This window comes from Apostichopus japonicus, chromosome 12, assembly GCF_037975245.1.
Source record: "Apostichopus japonicus isolate 1M-3 chromosome 12, ASM3797524v1, whole genome shotgun sequence".
Lineage (NCBI taxonomy): Eukaryota > Metazoa > Echinodermata > Holothuroidea > Aspidochirotida > Stichopodidae > Apostichopus > Apostichopus japonicus.
The window spans coordinates 9,825,393-9,845,537 of NC_092572.1; the positions used below are offsets into that span (position 1 = coordinate 9,825,393).

Here is a 20,145-nt window from a genome sequence, read left to right on the forward strand (position 1 = left end):
CTTAAATAGTTAGCGCTATACAAGTTCTTATGAAGTTACAATTCTGTCTTAATGATCTTTGTTATTCAAATTCTCTTAATTAGCGTAAATAAATTTCACATGATCAATTTTTGAAATTAATTTCACTTAAATTCAGCTTAAAGTAGCAGCATTAGTTGTTTCTATTACATTATGTCAGACACATTAGGATGCACTTACATCTTATACGTAAAATGATTGATAAGTTTATATCCTTACTATAATATACATAGTTCAAGTATTGACTATATAAACGATAATTAAGTATACATATCTTGTACCATGACGCCCCGATTTCACGATAAGCGCATGAACTTTGATCGGCATTTACTTTTTCTTTAAGTTTCGTTTTGAAACTGATTTTTACATATATGTTCGTATGCACCGTCTGGAATAGGGATGTCGGACTGTTCAAGCATTTATGTGAAAATTTTTTTTGTTATGTTTCACGTTATTGCTCTTCACCGACAATAACCGTTTGTGGTGTAATCATTATCTTGTAGCGATAGTCTACATACATTCATCACCCAAAGTTCTTGGAAAAAGGAAGTCTCGAAAAAAAAGAAGGAAATAACGAAGAGGTGTATGGAAACTATATACACTGTGGGAAACAATACTTGGAGTTTCATTTTCCTGGTAGAGAGAAATACCTCCATGTTAAAGAGAGTCATAAGGATCTCCTCCAGCTTATAGTTGGTAAGTTTGTACCGAATAAATTTGTTTTAAATTATTGATTAATAATGTCGATTGGTTAGGAAACACAATTTATGACAATAAACTATACGTAGAAGAAAGTCATTTGGAGTTGAAATAGATATACTTCGGATCGTGCGTTTTAAATGTTTAATGCTAATTTTGTATCATAACTCGAGAAAGTTATCTCCTTATAAGTAACTTTATCAGTAAAGTAAATTCAAAAAGTAGTATTTATACAGATTCAAATAAATATTATCATATTGCACCGCATCAATTACTTGCTATTAATAGTTTGAGTCGTTAAATTGAGTTAGACAAACTGATCTCATGTCAAACGGAGTATGCTAAGTTAGGTGCTTCCAGATCATGTACTAACCTTACTGGAAAAAAGCAAACCTGCTTTCAATGCGCAGTTAAAATATACTACATCATCAACTGAGCTACCAAAGCATATAGAAGATCTGAAAAGCCAAAATGAGGTTCACTATTCAAATGGGAAATCCTTATTGAATATAACATATAGCATCGTAAGTAAGGTGCATGTATTCTGTGTATACAAGAAAAGGTTGAATACTCCGCATGAAAGGAAACAAGATCAATAGGAGATCAGAACAAATATCGTTGTGTCATCGTGTCAACTGTAAACCACCAAACCGTGCCAACAAGAAACATAATTAGTCGGTTTAGCGTCATAGTGCATTTATTTAGATCATATTTGCCTGGGGACCGCGTGTAAACGTATGTGAAAGTCGGAGTAGCAAACATATATATGTTATATATATGTTAAATATATATATATATATATATATATATATATATATATATATATATATACATATATATATATATACATGTATATATATATATATATATAAGCATTTATATATGCAGGAAAGTAATGAATAACTGCAGACAGTGCTTAATACTGGAGTAGAGCTATAATATGACTCGGTATATAAGTTACACTGTCATTTATTAGCATTTATTAGACATCTAAACACCTTATTCAAATAACCAAGAGATCATTAACATAGTCATTGGGTATCGAGTTCAAATTAAATCATGTGCTCGTGATATGGCTTTTACAGACAACCTTTGGCCTACGTCAAACAACCATCCGCTTATCGTGAGGTTTTAATATGACACGAAGTAATACATGATCGAAGTTTCATGTTACAAGTTATATTGCGCATGAATGGAAAGACAGTTATACAATGCCAAAGGTAATGAAGGCAGAGTGAGTGGCAAATGATTCTCTCCGAACAGTGATGTTCTGTGCCTCTGGAAATTTCATTCTCTTGCAGAATTTTTGATGACCGGTCTGTTCGATAATATTGTAGTAGACGTTAGTTTGGTACATTCGTTACATTCTGGTCGCTCATCCATAGACGCAAAGCAAGGTGTTAAGAAACTTAACGTTTATTACAAAAATCAAGGAAAACGTGGCTAAATACGACATCGATACAAAGACATTCGTTAAGAGAGCAACATTACGCCCAATTTTTTCGCTCTGAAAACCGTTGTTTTAAATCTCTGGGAATGTAATTGACCAGTCATATTAATAATATTGAAGTGCACGCCAGTTTGTTGTCGTTGGACGTCAAACATAAAGTGAAAAAGTGTGCATGCCTAGAGCCGTAAAAATAAATAAGTGATCGAATTAGGTAGGTGATTATATTGACTAAAGAAGCTACCTTCTGATGTATTCACAGCTATTGGCACACTTAGACGAAATGAAGCACGCCACAGTTACAGCAGTTGTTTTCCTTCTTGCAATCACTTACGGATCAGGTAAATGTTTAACCTAACTTGTACTTCTTCTTTCAGAAATCACAGTCGACTCTTTCGTTGCCTTAATAAGTCAATCAGTTATATTTTTTTTATCAAATATGTAAAACATATTTACACTGGTAGCTGTACAGTTTATAGAAATAACAATATTCAATATGGTTTTCATGTGAATTTGTAGACCAATGTTGCAACGAGTAGAAATAGAGGGTAATCTAATAGATAAAATCCATTTCAATTTTTTATTAATCATTCTTAATTTCCATTTCCACTAAAAGCGACTTTGCTATAAGAAAACCCACCAATCTTGTTAGTTATAGATATACTCCTTTGGTGAAGTTCCGGGTTACACATATAACAAGTTAGGCATTTCGTTAATGTGTGATAAAGGTGAAACGTGCAATATCTCTTTGCTTTATTTTTCATATATTTCATACTAAAGGTTTTATATATTCTATGCAGTATCCAATATAATAATTCAATTATTTCGGCCTCGGAATTTGCAACACACACTTCTATTACATAAATTTAACCATTTTAAGAAAGGATTGGAAGAAAACCAGTAATAATGTAAGAATATTTGCCTCGTTTATGTGACATGTTCATTTTCTAAGCTTCAGTCTTGTGTGTGAGTGAACATTAAAACTACAATATCTCTTAAATGCTACAAAAAGATATTTTCTTACCAACCAAGAGATGTTTTAATTTTTATGCTGTCACAGGAAACTTGCCATAGGTTGTTCATGGTTCATGTATTCCTGAAATCGTGCAATTTGAAAGAACAGAAATCTTTTATATTTAATTATTCACTTCTGTAACATTATATTTGACAGCCGATTTTCAATGTCCGCCAGCCACATTTGTAGAACTGGGAAAGGACGTACTAATCGATTGCTTAATTTCCGACGTAAACGACATATACTGGTTGAGAGGAACCGAGGAGGATCACTATCCCATCGTCAAAATAGAAATGGGTCTAAAGAGGATAAGTAAAGTAGCACAGGATCATTTTGATATCACTGACAGCGGAGCCCTTGTAATAAGAGACGCTTCAGATGACCTTACTGGAAGTTACGTGATGCTACACTATCGAACAAACCTTGTAAGAGAGGTCGACACTGTGACCTTGAATGTCACAACCTTAGGTGAGTTATATTAGAGAGCATCTGTAACACGTTACCTTTTGTTTTTGCCTTATTTGTGAAATGACAGACAATATATATATATATATATATATATATATATATATATATATATATATTGCCATGGCGACAGTGCGATATCGCACTGTCGCCATGGCAACCGTAAACACACACGCCTGAAGCCGAGATAGCCTATGTTGTTCAGTTGCCTGATGATCGGTGCGCGGGCCGCACACGTGAAACTCCGAGTAGCAGTATGATGATAGTTTAGTTAAGTATATAATGTGATATTCTAGCTCTGCCTTGGCATAGAGCACTCTTTGTGAATATTGACCAACATTCTATGTGATATATATATATATATATATATATATATATATATATATATATATATATATATATATATATATATATATATATATATATATATATATATATATATATATATATATATATATATATATATATATATATATAAATATATATATATATCTATATATATTTGTTATATATATATATATATATATATATTTATATATATATTTATATATATATATGTATATATATATATATATGTATATATATATATATATATATATATGTATGTATATATATATATATATATATATATATATTTATATATATATATATATATATATATATATATAATATATATTCATGATTTGCCTCCTTTATTAGCATTGCATGTTAGGTTTTCTTTTCGCTTTCTTACCAGTTGACTCTATTATTATACAGGGACCCTCAGGTGGAGTCTATCCAATGGGTAGCAATATAACCCTGACTTGTACATTCCAAAAAGGATACGTAGTCGGATGGAAAGAATACGAAAACAAAGACATTTTCGTAGCGGATACTAAGGTTACTGCTGATACAAAATACGATAACTTTCGTGTAAGTTTATCTGACCGAATATCCAATCTACAGATCATAGGAGCAGAATTAGAGGACGCTGGGAAGTATTCGTGCAATACCGAATCATATGCGCATGTGGAAATTGAGGGTAATTAGCTAATTGATTGACAGTCGTTTTTATATTAGACTGAAATTAAATTATTTTATTGTTAATTGATTTTGGACAAAGTTGTCTAAGTATTTATTGATTTCGTTGAGTTATGGTTACTTGTATATATGCTCATTTGTTTTTCGGGTTAACGTCTTTAGGCTGGAGTGGATTGCACGAGAACAAATTAACCCAATCTCGAAGCTAAACGAGGAAGATACCAAAACTCAATAAAACATAATATTCTTTCGATTGGGATACCATGGTATTTGCTTGTTCAACGTATTCAAAGAAGGAAGTAACCATGCACATATTTGATGTCACAAAGTTACGTCTGCTACAGGAAGTTTTTGTTTAGTTTGTTATCCCCACTCTTAAAGTTTTAATTGATATTACATTAATGTGGGTTTTTTTATAGAACAAGTTAATTGCCAGGGCACTACAAATACTGAATAATGAGCATGTTTCATTCCAACCTGAGAAGAAAACACACAACAAATATTATCACAAAACAAACGAAAGCTACTGCAGTGTAGCCATCTTATGACACTATGAAAAATGGCCGTCTCTGTATATTAGGTATCGTTCACCAGTTGAGATGAGCGCAAATGTCAAAATCCAAACAATTGAATAAAGTTCTCGATATCAAAATCCAAGATTACCCATCAATAACAGCCAATAATTGATAATTATCCGGTACACAAAATTAATGCAGTTCGTCCCCTGCAGCGGACCTGACTATGAATATAATATATACATTTCCTTTAATTTTCGACAGCTCCACCTTCCTTTAGAATCATGTTTAATGATACTGACGATGAAGGCACTGATTCTACAGATAGTTACGGTGTCATTGATATAACATGTATCGCCAGGAATGCTAGACCGGCAGTGATGATACGCTTTAAGACCGATGGTAGCGAATGGATAAATCCGTCTGAAACTTGGACCGTATTTAATGGTGTAACCTTTGATACATATGCTACTTTGAAGTATAATTTTCGTAAAAACCTAACCGACGTGTTTTTAACATGCCAAACATTTGGTCAAAAAACTGTTCCGCCTATTGAGAAAATAATACATCTTTGTAAGTATATTTGACAAAATAAAATATTAACATATAAGTGGTGAATGGAATGAAATCAAGGTGCATATCTTATGCGAATCTTGACGACATTGTACAACCGTGGCATCTCGTAAAGATTTCACTGGAGTTTGCAAGTACGGTAATTTACATAACGTTATTAATTGAAAACTCTTCTTGTTCTTCAAACTACATATGGATCATCTTTATATAAAATAGAGCAGACACGATACTTTTTTTTACATATGCTACTCAATTTCCTTGTGAGGCTAAATGATGCCATCTTCTTTTGTCAAAAGAGACTATTTGGCAAAAACTATTACTCTAACAAAATATATTGATGTAATATCGAAGTTGCCAGGAAGAACTGTTACCAAAGCATTCAAGCCTGCACAATTATTAATTTGTAAATTCTTGCTAAAGATCATATGTCACGAGACCATATTAACAGCTAGCTATTATTTGAACCGTTTGTCAAAGTTAAGTTAGACATTAATTTCAAAATAGAAATGTCACTGAGCAATCTTTAAATTGGGAAAATGAAGAATGAAATGGGAGAAACTGTCACATCTTCACATAAAACAGAAGGAATGTAAAACTAGTATAAAAGACACACATTAGATTCATTTTTATTCATTTGCAGTCGGTCTTCGGCACTTGATATGACGTCAAAGAACACCAAAGAGTGCCAGCCTCTTCATGATCTGCATCTAGCTAATAAACACAATTGTACATCGCTTGCTAACATTACGAAATACCGTTACATGACATTTACAGTCATTACATTGTAACATCGTTTTGATACCCATTGTGATAAAATTGTAATTTGACTTTGAATTTATTTCCACATTATTAGTAAAGATCCATATAATAAATACAGAATTATGCACGACGAAGACGAAACGTTTTAATACCACTTGTGGTTAACAAAGGAAATAAACTTAAAGAAAATAACATTATTAAACTAGAACCGTAATTCGAAGAAAGTGGTAGTGTAAACTAAAAATGCAGTGAAAATAATCTTTAAACAAAAGCTAATTCATGTAATCATCTTTTATGATGCCATTTCAGCTATTCTAGATAATATTAAATCAGAAAGGTGTCAAGACATTTGAATGGGGGTCAAATTCGAACGAAAGTTACTTTGAATACCTATTGTCATGCTTACCGATATTACGTTTATTAAAGTTTTTAAGAAAAGGGCTATTATGAACATGAAGCGAAACATCAAAGATTAGTACATTCAAAATAAGCAGTTTATTGTAAGATGTGTAAGCGAAATTTTGAAATATTATACAAACACTGTGGCAGCAGTACAACTTGGACTTGATACAGGGGTTGTAAATTGTTATAACAGTATTGAACTATGTTATGAAGGATTGCATTGGATTTTGAGGTATGTTAACAAACGGTATCAGTTTTATAAGGCCAAACTACACTCTGAATTTTCAATTTAATACCATCGAAACGTAACATGTTGTAACTTGTGAGTCTGTGTAACAATCAAATATTCAGCTGATAGATAAAACCCAGACTGAGTAAGAAACAACATTATCGTGATTTTATTTTTATGGTTTACTTTCTTTCAGTCGTAATATCTTGGTAACATTATTTAACAATATTGAGACTGTTTTGTTTTGAAACGTTGATATAGTCACACCAACTTGCAGTCTGGAAATGAGCAATACTGAAGCAACCTGTAGTTGTATCTCCAACCCACCTGTGTATAAGTACATTCTATCAATCGACGGAAAGCTGGAAGTCGGCAAAACCCTTAATGTGGAGAATTTGGATGGTTCAAACATTAGTTGTACTGGCGTGAACTACATCGGAGTTGGAATATCTACGTCCAGAGTTGTAGACTCAATAAACGGTTAGTTAAACTTCCATTTAAAGTATTTAAAAGGAAGATTTGGATCTATATTCAGGAAGTTTCTGATAATTTTCATATCTGAATTTGAATTTTAAATGATATCCCATTGATGCGGTTGTTTTTATAGAACATGTTTTATTGCCAGGGCATTCCATGTATTGAATAATGAGAAGGTTTTATTCTATCCTGAGAAGCAACTTACAACAAATATCATCAGAAAACAAACGAAAACTACCGCAGTGTAGCCTTCTGATGACATGATGAAAAATCATCCGTAAAAGTGCATCTGCTTATGTCACAGAAATTGAGATATCGAAAACCAAGCCCCAATTTCCTTGTTTTAAATTGTTGTTTTCAACATATGTATTGTGCAAGAAATTGTTTTCTACATTGTAATGTTAGATAATACACAATTTATTTAAAGTTTCACTTAAGAATGAAAGGCAATGAGTCACGGCAGTTCATGATAATGGTAGTTCTAAACTATTTGTTATAATGTGCATGGTCGTCTTTGAATATTAAGTATTGTTCAAACAGTTGAGATGAGCGCAAATCTCAAAATCCAAACAATCGAATACAGTTCTTGATACCAAAATCCGAAAATATCTGTCGATTATAGCCAATAATTGATTATTCTCCGGCACAAAAAAATTAGTGCAGTTCGTCCCCTGCAGACTACATGGCAATGAATATATACATTTCACTTAATTTTCAACAGCTCAACCTTCCTTGAAAATCATGTTTAATGTTACTGATGAGGAAGGCAATAACTCTACAGAAAGTCACGGTGTCATTGATATAACATGTATTGCCAGAAATGCTAGACCGGCAGTGATGATTCGCTTCGAGACCGATGGTAGCGAATGGATAAATCCGTCTGAAACTTGGACCGTATCTAACGGTGTGACCTTTGATACATATGCTACTTTGAAGTATAGTTTTGTAAAAAACCAAACAGACGTTTTCGTAACATGCCAAACATTTGGTCAAAAAACAGTACCGCCCATGGAGAAAACATTGCATCTTTGTAAGTGTACTTACCAAAATAAAATATCAACAAATAGATGGTGAATGTAATGAAATTAGGATTCGTAGCTTATACTATTCTTGACGACACTGTACAACCGTGATATCTCCTGAAGATTTCACTGGAGTTTGCAAGTACGGTTAGATATTGAACGTCATTAATTGAAAATCGTCTTGTTCTTCACACTAAATATGGATGATCTTAATATAAAATTGAGCAGACACGATGTATTTATTTACATATGCTACTAAATTTCCTAGTGAAAAGTTAATGTTGCAAGCGTCAGTTATCAAAAGAGACTATTTGGAAAAAAAAAAATATTAATGTAACAAAATATACTGATGGAATATCAAAGTTGCAAAAATATTATTTTGTTAATTCTTGCTGAAGATCATATGTCACGAGACCATATTAACATTTACCTATTCTTTGAACCTTATATCATAATTAAATAAACCAAATGTCACCTAACTAGCTTCAAATCTGGAGAAATGAAGAATTAAATGGGAGAAACTGTCACATTCATATAAACAGTGTTACCTATATTAGGTTGGGTTGGGTATTAGTAACAGAAAATGAACTATAGAGAAATATATTATTTTAATTAAGTTACGAGGAAGGCACAGCTACGTGCTATAATATTGGTGGTAAGGAAGGAATGTAAAACTAGTATAAAGGACAAAAGGACAAGCACTAAGTTCATATCTTTTCATTTGCAGTCAGTATTCGGCACTAAATATGATGTAAAAGAACACAAAAGAGTTCCGGTCTCTTCATGATCTGCATCTAGCTAATAAACACAATTTTATTTCGAAACGAAACATGTTGTTACCTGTGAGTCTGTGAAACAATCAAATATTCAGCAGTCGTAATATCTTGGTAACATTATTTAACAATATTACGAATATTTTGTTTTGAACAATTGACATAGTCACACCAAATTGCGCTCTCGACTTGAACAACAATGAAGCAACCTGTAGTTGTATCTCCAACCCACCTGTGTATAAGTACATTCTATCAATCGACGGAAAGCTGGAAGTCGGCAAAACCCTTAATGTGGAAAACATGGGAGGTTCAAACATTAGTTGTACTGGCGTGAACTACATCGGAGTTGGAATATCTACGTCCAGAGTTGTAGAATCAATAAACAGTGAGTTAAACTTCCATTTAACGTAATGAAAGGAAGATTTGGACCTATAGCCTCAGCTGGCACTGTAGAAATCACGTTGTTAATCGTGCAACGGATATAGAGAGTTCCTTCTCATTGTTAGATATCGGTAGAGATACTCACATAATACATTATTGATAATGTCATTAACTTCCTCAAGAGTTAAATGTGGTAATTGTACAAAATTATTCTATCAACAGACTCTGTTAACGTGATTATCATCATACTTGTTATTCTCGGTACTGCCATCGCATTAGTGGTAGTACACCGCTGGAGGAAGACACATAAATCACAAGCAAGTAAGTGTCGGCGTCGGTCATCGTGCTTGAAAACTGTTCATATCATTTTCCGTATGAATGAAAAAGCAAAAAGAAATACCATCATATTAAGCTTAATCTTTGTGATTAATTACCTCCATGAACAGCTGAGAAATATCTTGCTCCATTTGGAGATATTCTAGTTAAAAATTGTGTGTGGTCGGTGCCACTTTGTAAATATTTGATTTCATTGTTGTTTCTTTTCATATTTTAATGTACAATCTAAACAGTTTTGACAGTAAAACCACTGTCATCATTATGTGTAAAATTAAACCTTATCCCTAAATGGAATAGGACTTACCTTAGCTGTGCGGGACAGTTGTTCCTTACAGTTATCTCGCCGTATCGTATAGAGTTATGATGATAATTTTGTGTGTCTCCTTTAAGTTTGTACTGTTGTTGAAGGCTCTATGTGCTACTATGTTTTCTGCCTTCTAGTTACAATTTTCTGTTTAATTGTTGGATAGTGTAATATTGGTAAAGATACTCACATAAGACAAAAATAAAATAAATTCATTTTACCGACATGAACATTAGCTAAATACGTGATCACAGTTTTGAGCCTCGCAGTGTTCTGTGTCCCTTCATGTTTCTTCCTATGGTGTAGTGAACAAAATGCCAAGTACCGGCATTGGTCATTCTTCTGTCTTAGTAGCTTACATGTTTGCCAAAGTTTATTGTTCATATAACTTTCGCACCGCCTTAAAGCAGCATTTTGCGTTTGATCGCCGTTTTCTACTTTTTTAACATGTCCATCGAGCTTTTTTTTTACATATATCAATCACAAAACAGCAAACTAAGATATTAGCCAAGTTATTCCCTGCCAACAACGTTAATTGGCGAGTAATTAAGGATATTTGCATATAATGAGAAAAGTGTCCACGACAAATTCCACATTTAAAATTAATCGCGTACAGTTCCCCTAAACCCACTAGTTTGAATTCAACCAATCAGAGATGAAGGTTTAGTTATGAGCCGTTGCTAAAAATAGATTCAAGACTTTGCGTTGGTACATCCAGGGAGTTGTTATTGAACTCTCTGGTACAACTGTCATATAGACTGTACACAAGTCAAGCATGGTGTTTTATTACGTATTGGTCAATGACGTTCGTAGTGTTTAAATATTCATATTTTGGGCGAGGTTTATTGGGATCCTAACAGAACATATCTTGGAGAAAAACAAAGTTGAAAGTTGCACATTTTTCGACTTTTATGCCACCATTTGAAGTAAGATTTAAATAGGTAAGCTAGTTTGGCATAGTGGAGTCATTGAGGTTGAGAAAACTCATAGAAAAGGACGCAAAATGCTGCTTTAATATTAATGAAAAAAAACCTAACTATCATAATCTTACTCTTTTTGATAAGTAACTTTCACAGACAGTTGTGAAATACTTTGCTTCGTTTGGAGATATCCTGTCTAGGCACTGTAATTTGGTAAATATTTGATGCCATAGTGCCGCTAAGATCTGAAACATTTTGTTCTTTCTGTTCATGTTTTCAATATACAATGTTGAAATTGTTGCCACTTAAACCATTGTCATCTAGACTTGCCAAAATTGTGATATTCCCTTAATGAAATAAGACCCACCTTAGCAGGGCAGGTAGCTGTTCATCATAGTAAAGATAGTTAGGAAAATGTTAATTTTCCCTAGAAATTGTGTTCTTACTTATGGAAATGAACAATCCTAGTAATCCTATTCAGAGACCAAAATTAAGAAAGATTTCCAAGTGAAACCACAGTTGGACGTTAAGGGAAAATTAATCCTACGTATTATATTGGTGTAGGCTAGCAAATATTCGATAAGAAGTGTTTCTCGTCTCAGTATTCTGTCATATATCATCTCGTAAAAATCATTTTCGTTTGGGTAAATTATTGCAATCTAGGCTAAGCCTTCGTGTTATTTTACATGCAAATATTAGTTCATACCTTTTGTGGTATATTTTCACCTGTTTCTTGTAATTATTTGCACAAGAAACTTATATTCACGAATCAATTTGTTTCGTATTATTACGTCTCAACAAATACTGAAAACTCAAACGAGTCCATCAAAACTTCTGGAGAGCCTTTGAGTGGTAAGTTGTTTTATTGTAGCGACTTTCCATTTCGTACTAATTATTTCATCAACAGATATCACACAAACGACGATTTTTCTCAACATTTATCAACAAGTTAGGAAACCTTGATTTAATTGCTTACTGTACTTGTCGTTAGTTTGTCAGGGTATGTGTCATCTTTACATGATATTGGAGGCATGAATTGTAAATAATACAGTTTGGAGGAGGGTCTTTTTTTACTCATGAGTTCTAAACAAATTGTGTTTCCTTACTCAGATCGCAAAAACATGGAGGATTCTAAGGCAGCTACTCCAGATGAACAAGAAACTCGGATTGGGGAAGGTAAGCAAAAAGGTTGTGTTTTGTTTTTGAAAATTTCATAGTTTTAATATTTTGCAAAAACAACAGAAAAGTACAACAAAGTAACCATTGATTCGATTTGTATGTAAAGGGGAGCTTCCTTCGTACAAAACAGAGATCCATAATGGTCAACCTCTCTCAATAAGGAAATGCAGCTCCAACTATTGAGAAAATTCTATCAAATAGAATGTCGTCTATCGCATTTATTCTAGCCTTTCACGCAATGAATTACATAAAAGAGCTATAGTTTCGTAATTATTGTTATCTTAATTTATTCACTTAATCCTTTAACAGATGATGACGGAACAGATTATTCTGAAAAGTCTGAGCAATCTGAAACCTACCATGGTAGGTGGTTGAACAGCTTTACAATCCGTAAAAGCAACTTTATTGTTTTTTTGTGTGATTCAAATGAATACGCACTACTCGTAACATACCCGTTCAAAATGAGTTATGCATATGTTTTTACTCTCACTTCATTGTTTTACTCAAATTACAGTTATGTTCCAGAACATTAATGGAACATTATTTATTCTGAGTCATATCGATAAATTGATTCTGAACATCATGTTCGTTGAATTTGTGTTGCTTATATCCCAGTCCGTGAAAGCAATCGAAAGGATTACATTGAACTCACAGAAATGTAAAATGATTGGATCACAATATTTTTTGTGTTATATGTTTTCAGTGTTTGTGCTAACTCAGAACGATTACATTGAATATATCCGGTTATGTGGAAAATATCCTGGCTTAGTCGGATTTGCTGCAAATTTCAAATCCGAGGCCAACTGCTACATCAGCAAGCGAACTGAAGGAACATTATTACTAAAGAAATTTGATGATCCTGTCTGAAATCGATATTTTATTTATTTATATTTATTTATCAACAAGTTAGGAAACCTTGATTTAATTGCTTAGTGTACTTGTCGTTAGTTTGTCAGGGTATGTGTCATCTTTACATGATATTTGAGGCATGAATTGTAAATAATATAGTTTTGAGGAGGTTTTTTTTTTTTTTACTCATGAGTTCTAAACAAATTGTGTTTCCTTACTCAGATCGCAAAAGCATGGAGGATTCTAAGGCAGCTATTCCAGATGAACAAAAAAATCTGATTGGGGAAGGTAAGCATTAAGGTTGGTTTTTGTTTTTGAAAATTTCATAGTTTTAATATTTTTCAAAACCAACAGAAAAACATAACAAAGTAAACATTGATTCGATTTGTATGTAAAGGGGAGCTTCCTTCGTACAAAACAGAGATCTATAACGGTCAACCTCTCTTTATAAGGAAATGCAGCTCCAACTATTGAGAAAATTCTATCAAATAGAATGTCGTCTATCGCATTTATTCTAGCCTTTCACGCAATGAATTACATAAAAGAGCTATAGTTTCGTAATTATTGTTATCTTAATTTATTCACTTAATCCTTTAACAGATGATGACGGAACAGATTATTCTGAAAAGTCTGAGCAATCTGAAACCTACAATGGTAGGTGGTTGAACAGCTTTACAATCCGTAAAAGCAACTTTTTTTTGTGATTTAAATGAATACGCACTACTCGTAACCTACCCGTTCAAAATGAGTTATACATATGTTTTTACTCTCACTTCATTGTTTACTCAAATTACAATTATGTTCCAGAACATTGTTGGAACATTATTTATTCTGAGTCATATCGATAAATTGATTCTGAACAACATGTTCGTTGAATTTTTGTTGCTTATATCCCAGTCCGTGTAAAACAGTCGAAAAGGATTAAATTGAACTCACAGAAATGTAAAATGATTGGATCACAATATTTTTTTGTGTAATATATTTTCAGTGTTTGTGCTAACTCAGAACGATTACACTGAATATATCCGGTTATGTGTAAAATATCCTGGCTTAGTCGCATTTGCTGCAAATTCCAGAGCCGAGGCAAACTACTACATCAGCAAGCGAACTGAAGGAACATTATTACTAAAGAAATTTGTTGATCCTGTCTGAAATCGATATTTTATTTATTTATATTTATTTATCAACAAGTTAGGAAGCCTTGATTTAATTGCTTGCTGTACTTGTCGTTAGTTTGTCAGGGTAAGTGTCATCTTTACATGATATTGGAGGCATGAATTGTAAATAATATAGTTTTGAGGAAGGTTCGTTTTTACTCATGAGTTCTAAACAAATTGTGTTTCCTTACTCAGATCGCAATACCATGGAGGATTCTAAGGCAGCTACTTCAGATGAACAAGAAAATCTGATTAGGGAAGGTAAGCAAAAAGGTTGGTTTTTGTTTTTGAAAATTTCATTGTTTTAATATTTTCAAAACCAACAGAAAAATACAACAAAGTAACCATTGATTCGATTTGTATGTAAAGGGGAGCTTCCTTTGTACAAAACAGAGATCTATAACGGTCAACCTCTCTCTATAAGGAAATGCAGCTCCAACTATTGAGAAAATTCTCTCAAATAGAATGTCGTCTATCGCATTTATTTCTAGCATTTCACGCAATGAATTACATAAAAGAGCTATAGTTTCGTAATTATTGTTATCTTAATTTATTCACTTAATCCTTTAACAGATGATGACGGAACAGATTATTCTGAAAAGTCTGAGCAATTTAAAACCTACCATGGTAGGTGGTTGAACAGCTTTACAATCCGTAAAAGCAACTTTATTGTTTGTTGTTATTCAAATGAATACGCACTACTCGTAACATACTTGTTCAAAATGAGTTATAGATATGTTTTTACTCTCACTTCATTGTTTTACTCAAATTACAGTTATGTTCCAGAACATTGTTGGAACATTATTTATACTGAGTCATATCGATAAATTGATTCTGAACATCATGTTCGTTGAATTTTTGTTGCTTATATATACCAGTCTTTTCATTCATTGAAATGTGTAGTGCCTAATTTAGGAGTTCAAGTTTGAAAAAGCATGTGACAAGTTCACACATCCTCAAAACAATCTTTTCTATAAGTATGCAGCATTGAAGTAGGAAAATGGTCAGGACCATGATTATTACCTTGGAGGAAGACAGATCAACATTTTCCCTCTTTAAATGAGTTATATGAGATATCTGTGATTTATTGCTGACTCGATTTGATTTTATTCCTTGACACTTTAACAGGGAAACTCATGAAAGAATTATCAGGATACTTCAATGGTAAGAGGTCTCATACTTAATATAACATGTGATAAACTATTCATTCATTGCTTTGTGAAGGAAAGTGGGTGGGGTTTGGGTTCGGGGGGGGGGGTTAGGGTGGAGTGGTCGTGAGTCGATGAAACGCAATTTGCAGCAATTTCGATTTCTTTTGGTTAATACTTCCATAACGTCCTCAAGCTGAGTAGTAATAGACAGTACAATTTGTAATTTATATAAGATTCATGGTAAATATGAGGAATGTGACACTGATTTACAAACTTTGAAAAGATCAATATGTATAAATTGTAGTTGCTGATCGTTATGTAAAATTCAAATTAGTTGATATCATAACGTGCATTGATTGATCATTTTATTATTGCAGAAAAGTTTTGTTGAAATATTTCATAATGACCATTCCATTCTGTTTATTCGTATGTACCGTATTCGTTTTCTGCGAGGAAATGTAAATGTAATCCCAATGTCAGATCACAATATGCTAAACTGTTTACAGTAACATAATTAAGAATTTATAATGTCTAAGAATCAAAACGATAATTTAAGGGGATACTAATTTTTTTATTTAAATTGGTAAGTACATAAAATGCAATAAATTGTGAGAACATTGTTTGATAAAGTCCTACTGTTTGCATTTGCGTACATTAAGGTATTTATATATTTTTTTTCATATATTTTTTAAAGTTGCTTGACCAATCAAAAACTTTTTCTTTTTCTTGTGAGCAGAAAGACAGAAACGTGAAGAAACAAAAGGTAATTGATATACTACATCAGAACAGCATAAATACTTTGAAACAGTCATACATTGATCTAACCAATCTTTAATAAATTGCAAGTAGCGAAATTTTTTGAAATACCATGATTTTTTAATGTCATATATTCACAACTTGTATATCCTAGAAATAAGTTAAGATTAAATAGTTAATTGTGAGTGCACATAAGAACAAACTCGCACTTTAAGTTTCATATCCCATGTTACTTGGAGGGTACTAACACAGTTAGCTAGATTTCGTCACTTGACACTATGTTCACAAGTTGTGAACACAGAGATTACCAAACGAACCTACGAACATGTTGATATACATTAACGTTGTGTCACTTTGAAAAGCTACTTGTAACCTTGTCATTGTAAGCCAACGGGTAAATTTAGATATAAATTACTTCTTGTTGTAGAGTCAATAGTCAATATGTCAAATATCAACGGGACTAACGAAATCTTTACTTTAACATTTATATATACATCTGATTCTGATCACAATTTCTGAATTATTATCTTTCAGATTCGTGAGAGATGTGAGAATGAAAAATTTCCTGCAAAAAGCAAAATAAGTATGTTAAAGTTTTTAAAGAAAATGTTTAAAATGTTGTTATAATTCCATTATTGTATTCTACCTTGTACTAATTCAGGCAATAACTTCGTAAATATTAGCTTAAGCATTCATGAGAGTCACACTTTAAAAACTGTTTCGTTGATGATGTTGAAAGAATGAATACTTTACCATGTCATGTTTTCATATTTTAGTGTCAACAATATAAAATTTGGTTACATTGCTTTTCCGTCCTATTACTCATTCCATCTATTCTTCCCTTTATATAACGCAGGTGAAAGACAGCGAACAACTGGAAGTACTTTCTGATTTGTATCTCGTTAAAACATTACTGTGTGGATGCATTTTTTTGAATAACATGGCGAATACCTTGTAAAAGTTCTATTTCTCTTAAATTGAAGGTCCATATACCAGTGAAGTAATGCATTTTTTTATTGATTTTATAGAAATATCATACCACGAACTCTCATTCTAATCTCTTAAATAAAATGTTTAGAACTAGTTCTCCTTTCGGAGATAATGATATCATATGTCATGGAAAGACTGTTTTTTACTCAGAACAATTGCAATAGAAATTGTACTGATACTATTTCTCTTTACGACAACTCAAAGGCCAATTTAGGTATACCTTCTAAATTCCGAGTCTACGGGAAAGTCCGTGTTCAATATATTCGTAATCTGAACATTCAATCATAACTTAAACGACACCAAGCATAGCATCGTGCGAGACCGTCTAAACATCATCAAACCTTTACAATGATTTCTTTCAAAATCTTTTTTTATTTTAAAACTGTACAGTTCTATATGCTACTTTCGTTCGTCACCACTATTGCATTGGTAAACTATGATCTCACAGAAAACAAGCTGCTGATTAAAATGAGATGACATAATTTCTAGTTTGATTATTAGGAATTTATTGCCTTAAGAAATCTCACAGTGTTAAAATTATCGGTCAGTGTCATTCTATAAAATTTACATTCCAGTTACAATTGAAGTCATTTACATATATTGACATAATATTGTTTTCCTCATTACCGGAAGGGAGGGAGTAGTGAATTGAAATTTTCTCTTATTGAGTTATATACATGAGAAAAAGTTGCTTAAAAAAAGGTTGTCAACGCATAACAAACTGAAATATACCATGCCAAATACACTACTAGTTTCATTGTCGAAATATTGTCGTATATCCCTGACTAAGTTATACAATAACTGAAAACATTGATGAACCGTGTGTTTATTAATTTCTTTTCATTTGAATTAAACATGTAAACAAATGCAACGATTTTACATCTAGTAGATGGAACTTATTAGTTATACATGTGTCGTTGATTCCAACTATAGTGTGTAGCTAGGTCGCTTTTTGTTTCTTATTCTATACTGCCTTTAATAGAAAAGATTATTGTAGCCTTTCAATGGTGATGTCAGAAATAATGGACGTTTGTTTATGAATGTTATTTACAATAGCAATTCAAGGCAAACCATTCAGGAAATGTATCGATCGATTCATCTTAAAGATTGGTTTTACAACACATCTCTGCATATAATCTAATAATACTATCAAGATATAAGCCTGATAACTGAAAGTACAAAATGACAAACATCTGTCAAACCAGTTGGTTAACGCATCATATGAATATGTAGTAAGTTATATTTAAAGTATTGTAAATCCGATTAATCTTTTAGCAGCTAAGTCAGTATCTAGCAGATAAATAATAAATGGTTCTTACACGTATATGAAAAATAAAAATACAAGGCAATATGTAACAATCGGATACAATAAATGCATGGTCGAAACGATGACCGAGCTGGGTTTCTTTTGATAAGTGTTAATTCCTCATTTTGTGAAGAGGTTCACAGTAAATCAAGCAACTGTGTTATTTAACGTATCAATACAAAAAAAAGTTGAGGAGAACCGAAGAAGCCAGATGCATTTACAGGCAGCTCATACTTTAAGACATCGAAAAATATTTATTAATTTAATGCATTAGGTATACATATATGTCAGGTGCGTGTTGCGAGGTATCTGATGAAGTATCCATAACATCGGTGATCATTTCCTTTGTTTCCTTTAATTTGCCAGACAGCTTGTTTCCATTAAGCCAATTTGAACAAGGTTTCATTTGATTCATTTTAAATTTTCGTATATATATATATATATATATATATATATATATATATATATATATATATATATATATATATATATATATATATATATATATATGTGTGTGCTGAATTTTGTGTGCATTCCTCTGGTGTGTATCATCCGATTTCAATATTTATATATGTTGTGTATGATGGACACCCGGATATGTAATAATGGTTCAGCACTGTATGGAAGACACTATTCAAAGTTATATAAGCCTGTAGGGAAACGTACACCAGCAGAAAAAAAATCATAAGGTGTGTGTTGCTAGATATCTGAAGAAGCATCCTTAACATCGGTAAAAAGTTCATACGATATATTGCACAACACTGCATTGTGGTTTCATTTTCAGCTAGTATCGTAAATTCAGCTTGTTTAAACACAGCCACTTCTATTTTTTAGGCGTTAAGAAGCTCTTGAACTCTCTTACTGGTGCCAAGTTTCTTAAAAATGTAGCCTTTTAACTGAACCTCTAGAAGCACCTCAATGTTACTGAATTAAATTCAAGCATGACGTTATGTAATTCACTGCAGCAACGTTTCCTTTATTTACGGCACTACCAAAAGGTATTAGTGTCATTTAGACGATCATGCGCGACACCAAGTATCGTTACAGTAAACAAGAAGTGTAAACAACCAACAGTCTCTTGTAAAACTCACTTTATTTTCAAATAAAACTATAATTGTGCCTTCCGATGGAACATGTAATCATAAATGACTTTGGTAAATTGTTACATATTATACACTTAAAACGCTATTTTCAAGTTTGTTCGATTGTTTATCAGAAAATCAAACGAATCAACTATACCGACATAGATCACGGAGAATACGACAACAAAGATGAGGACTTCCATTCCTCATTTCAGCCGACAGACTACGCTGATGTGGTCATTGTATGATTGTGATACATTTGTGGTATACTGTAAGAAAATTGTAAACATATACCGCTAATCGCAGCAATCGTTGAATCA

At 32.5% G+C, this 20,145-nt stretch overlaps 1 protein-coding gene across 4 annotated transcripts; it reads left to right on the forward strand.

Annotated features, from left to right (window-relative positions):
* Positions 1-499: 499 nt before the first annotated feature.
* LOC139977927 (uncharacterized) lies at positions 500-19,175 on the forward strand. Of its 4 annotated transcripts, XM_071987655.1 has the most exons (19): positions 500-714; positions 2,427-2,505; positions 3,336-3,647; positions 4,381-4,665; positions 5,444-5,752; positions 7,404-7,622; positions 8,341-8,649; positions 9,581-9,799; positions 10,018-10,116; positions 12,466-12,531; positions 12,844-12,897; positions 13,606-13,671; positions 13,984-14,037; positions 14,736-14,801; positions 15,114-15,167; positions 15,669-15,704; positions 16,428-16,454; positions 16,982-17,030; positions 17,304-19,175. In XM_071987655.1, exons 2-18 carry the CDS (start codon positions 2,448-2,450, stop codon positions 16,987-16,989), a joined length of 2,241 nt encoding a protein of 746 aa, XP_071843756.1. In that variant the 5' UTR covers positions 500-714; positions 2,427-2,447; the 3' UTR covers positions 16,990-17,030; positions 17,304-19,175. The 4 variants fall into 4 exon arrangements, with proteins under 4 accessions (XP_071843756.1, XP_071843757.1, XP_071843758.1 ...); XM_071987656.1 differs by lacking the exons at positions 13,606-13,671; positions 13,984-14,037 and having other exon boundaries at positions 501-714; XM_071987657.1 differs by lacking the exons at positions 12,844-12,897; positions 13,606-13,671 and having other exon boundaries at positions 501-714.
* Positions 19,176-20,145: the final 970 nt, after the last annotated feature.

Bases quoted from the DNA above. Each gene is read 5' to 3' on its own strand.
- LOC139977927 (XM_071987655.1), top strand. From the start codon at position 2,448: ATGAAGCACGCCACAGTTACAGCAGTTGTTTTCCTTCTTGCAATCACT. The intron at 9,800-10,017 runs GTGAGTTAAACT...TTCTATCAACAG, and splicing joins AGTTGTAGAATCAATAAACA to ACTCTGTTAACGTGATTATC. The intron at 15,168-15,668 runs GTAGGTGGTTGA...ACACTTTAACAG, and splicing joins GCAATTTAAAACCTACCATG to GGAAACTCATGAAAGAATTA.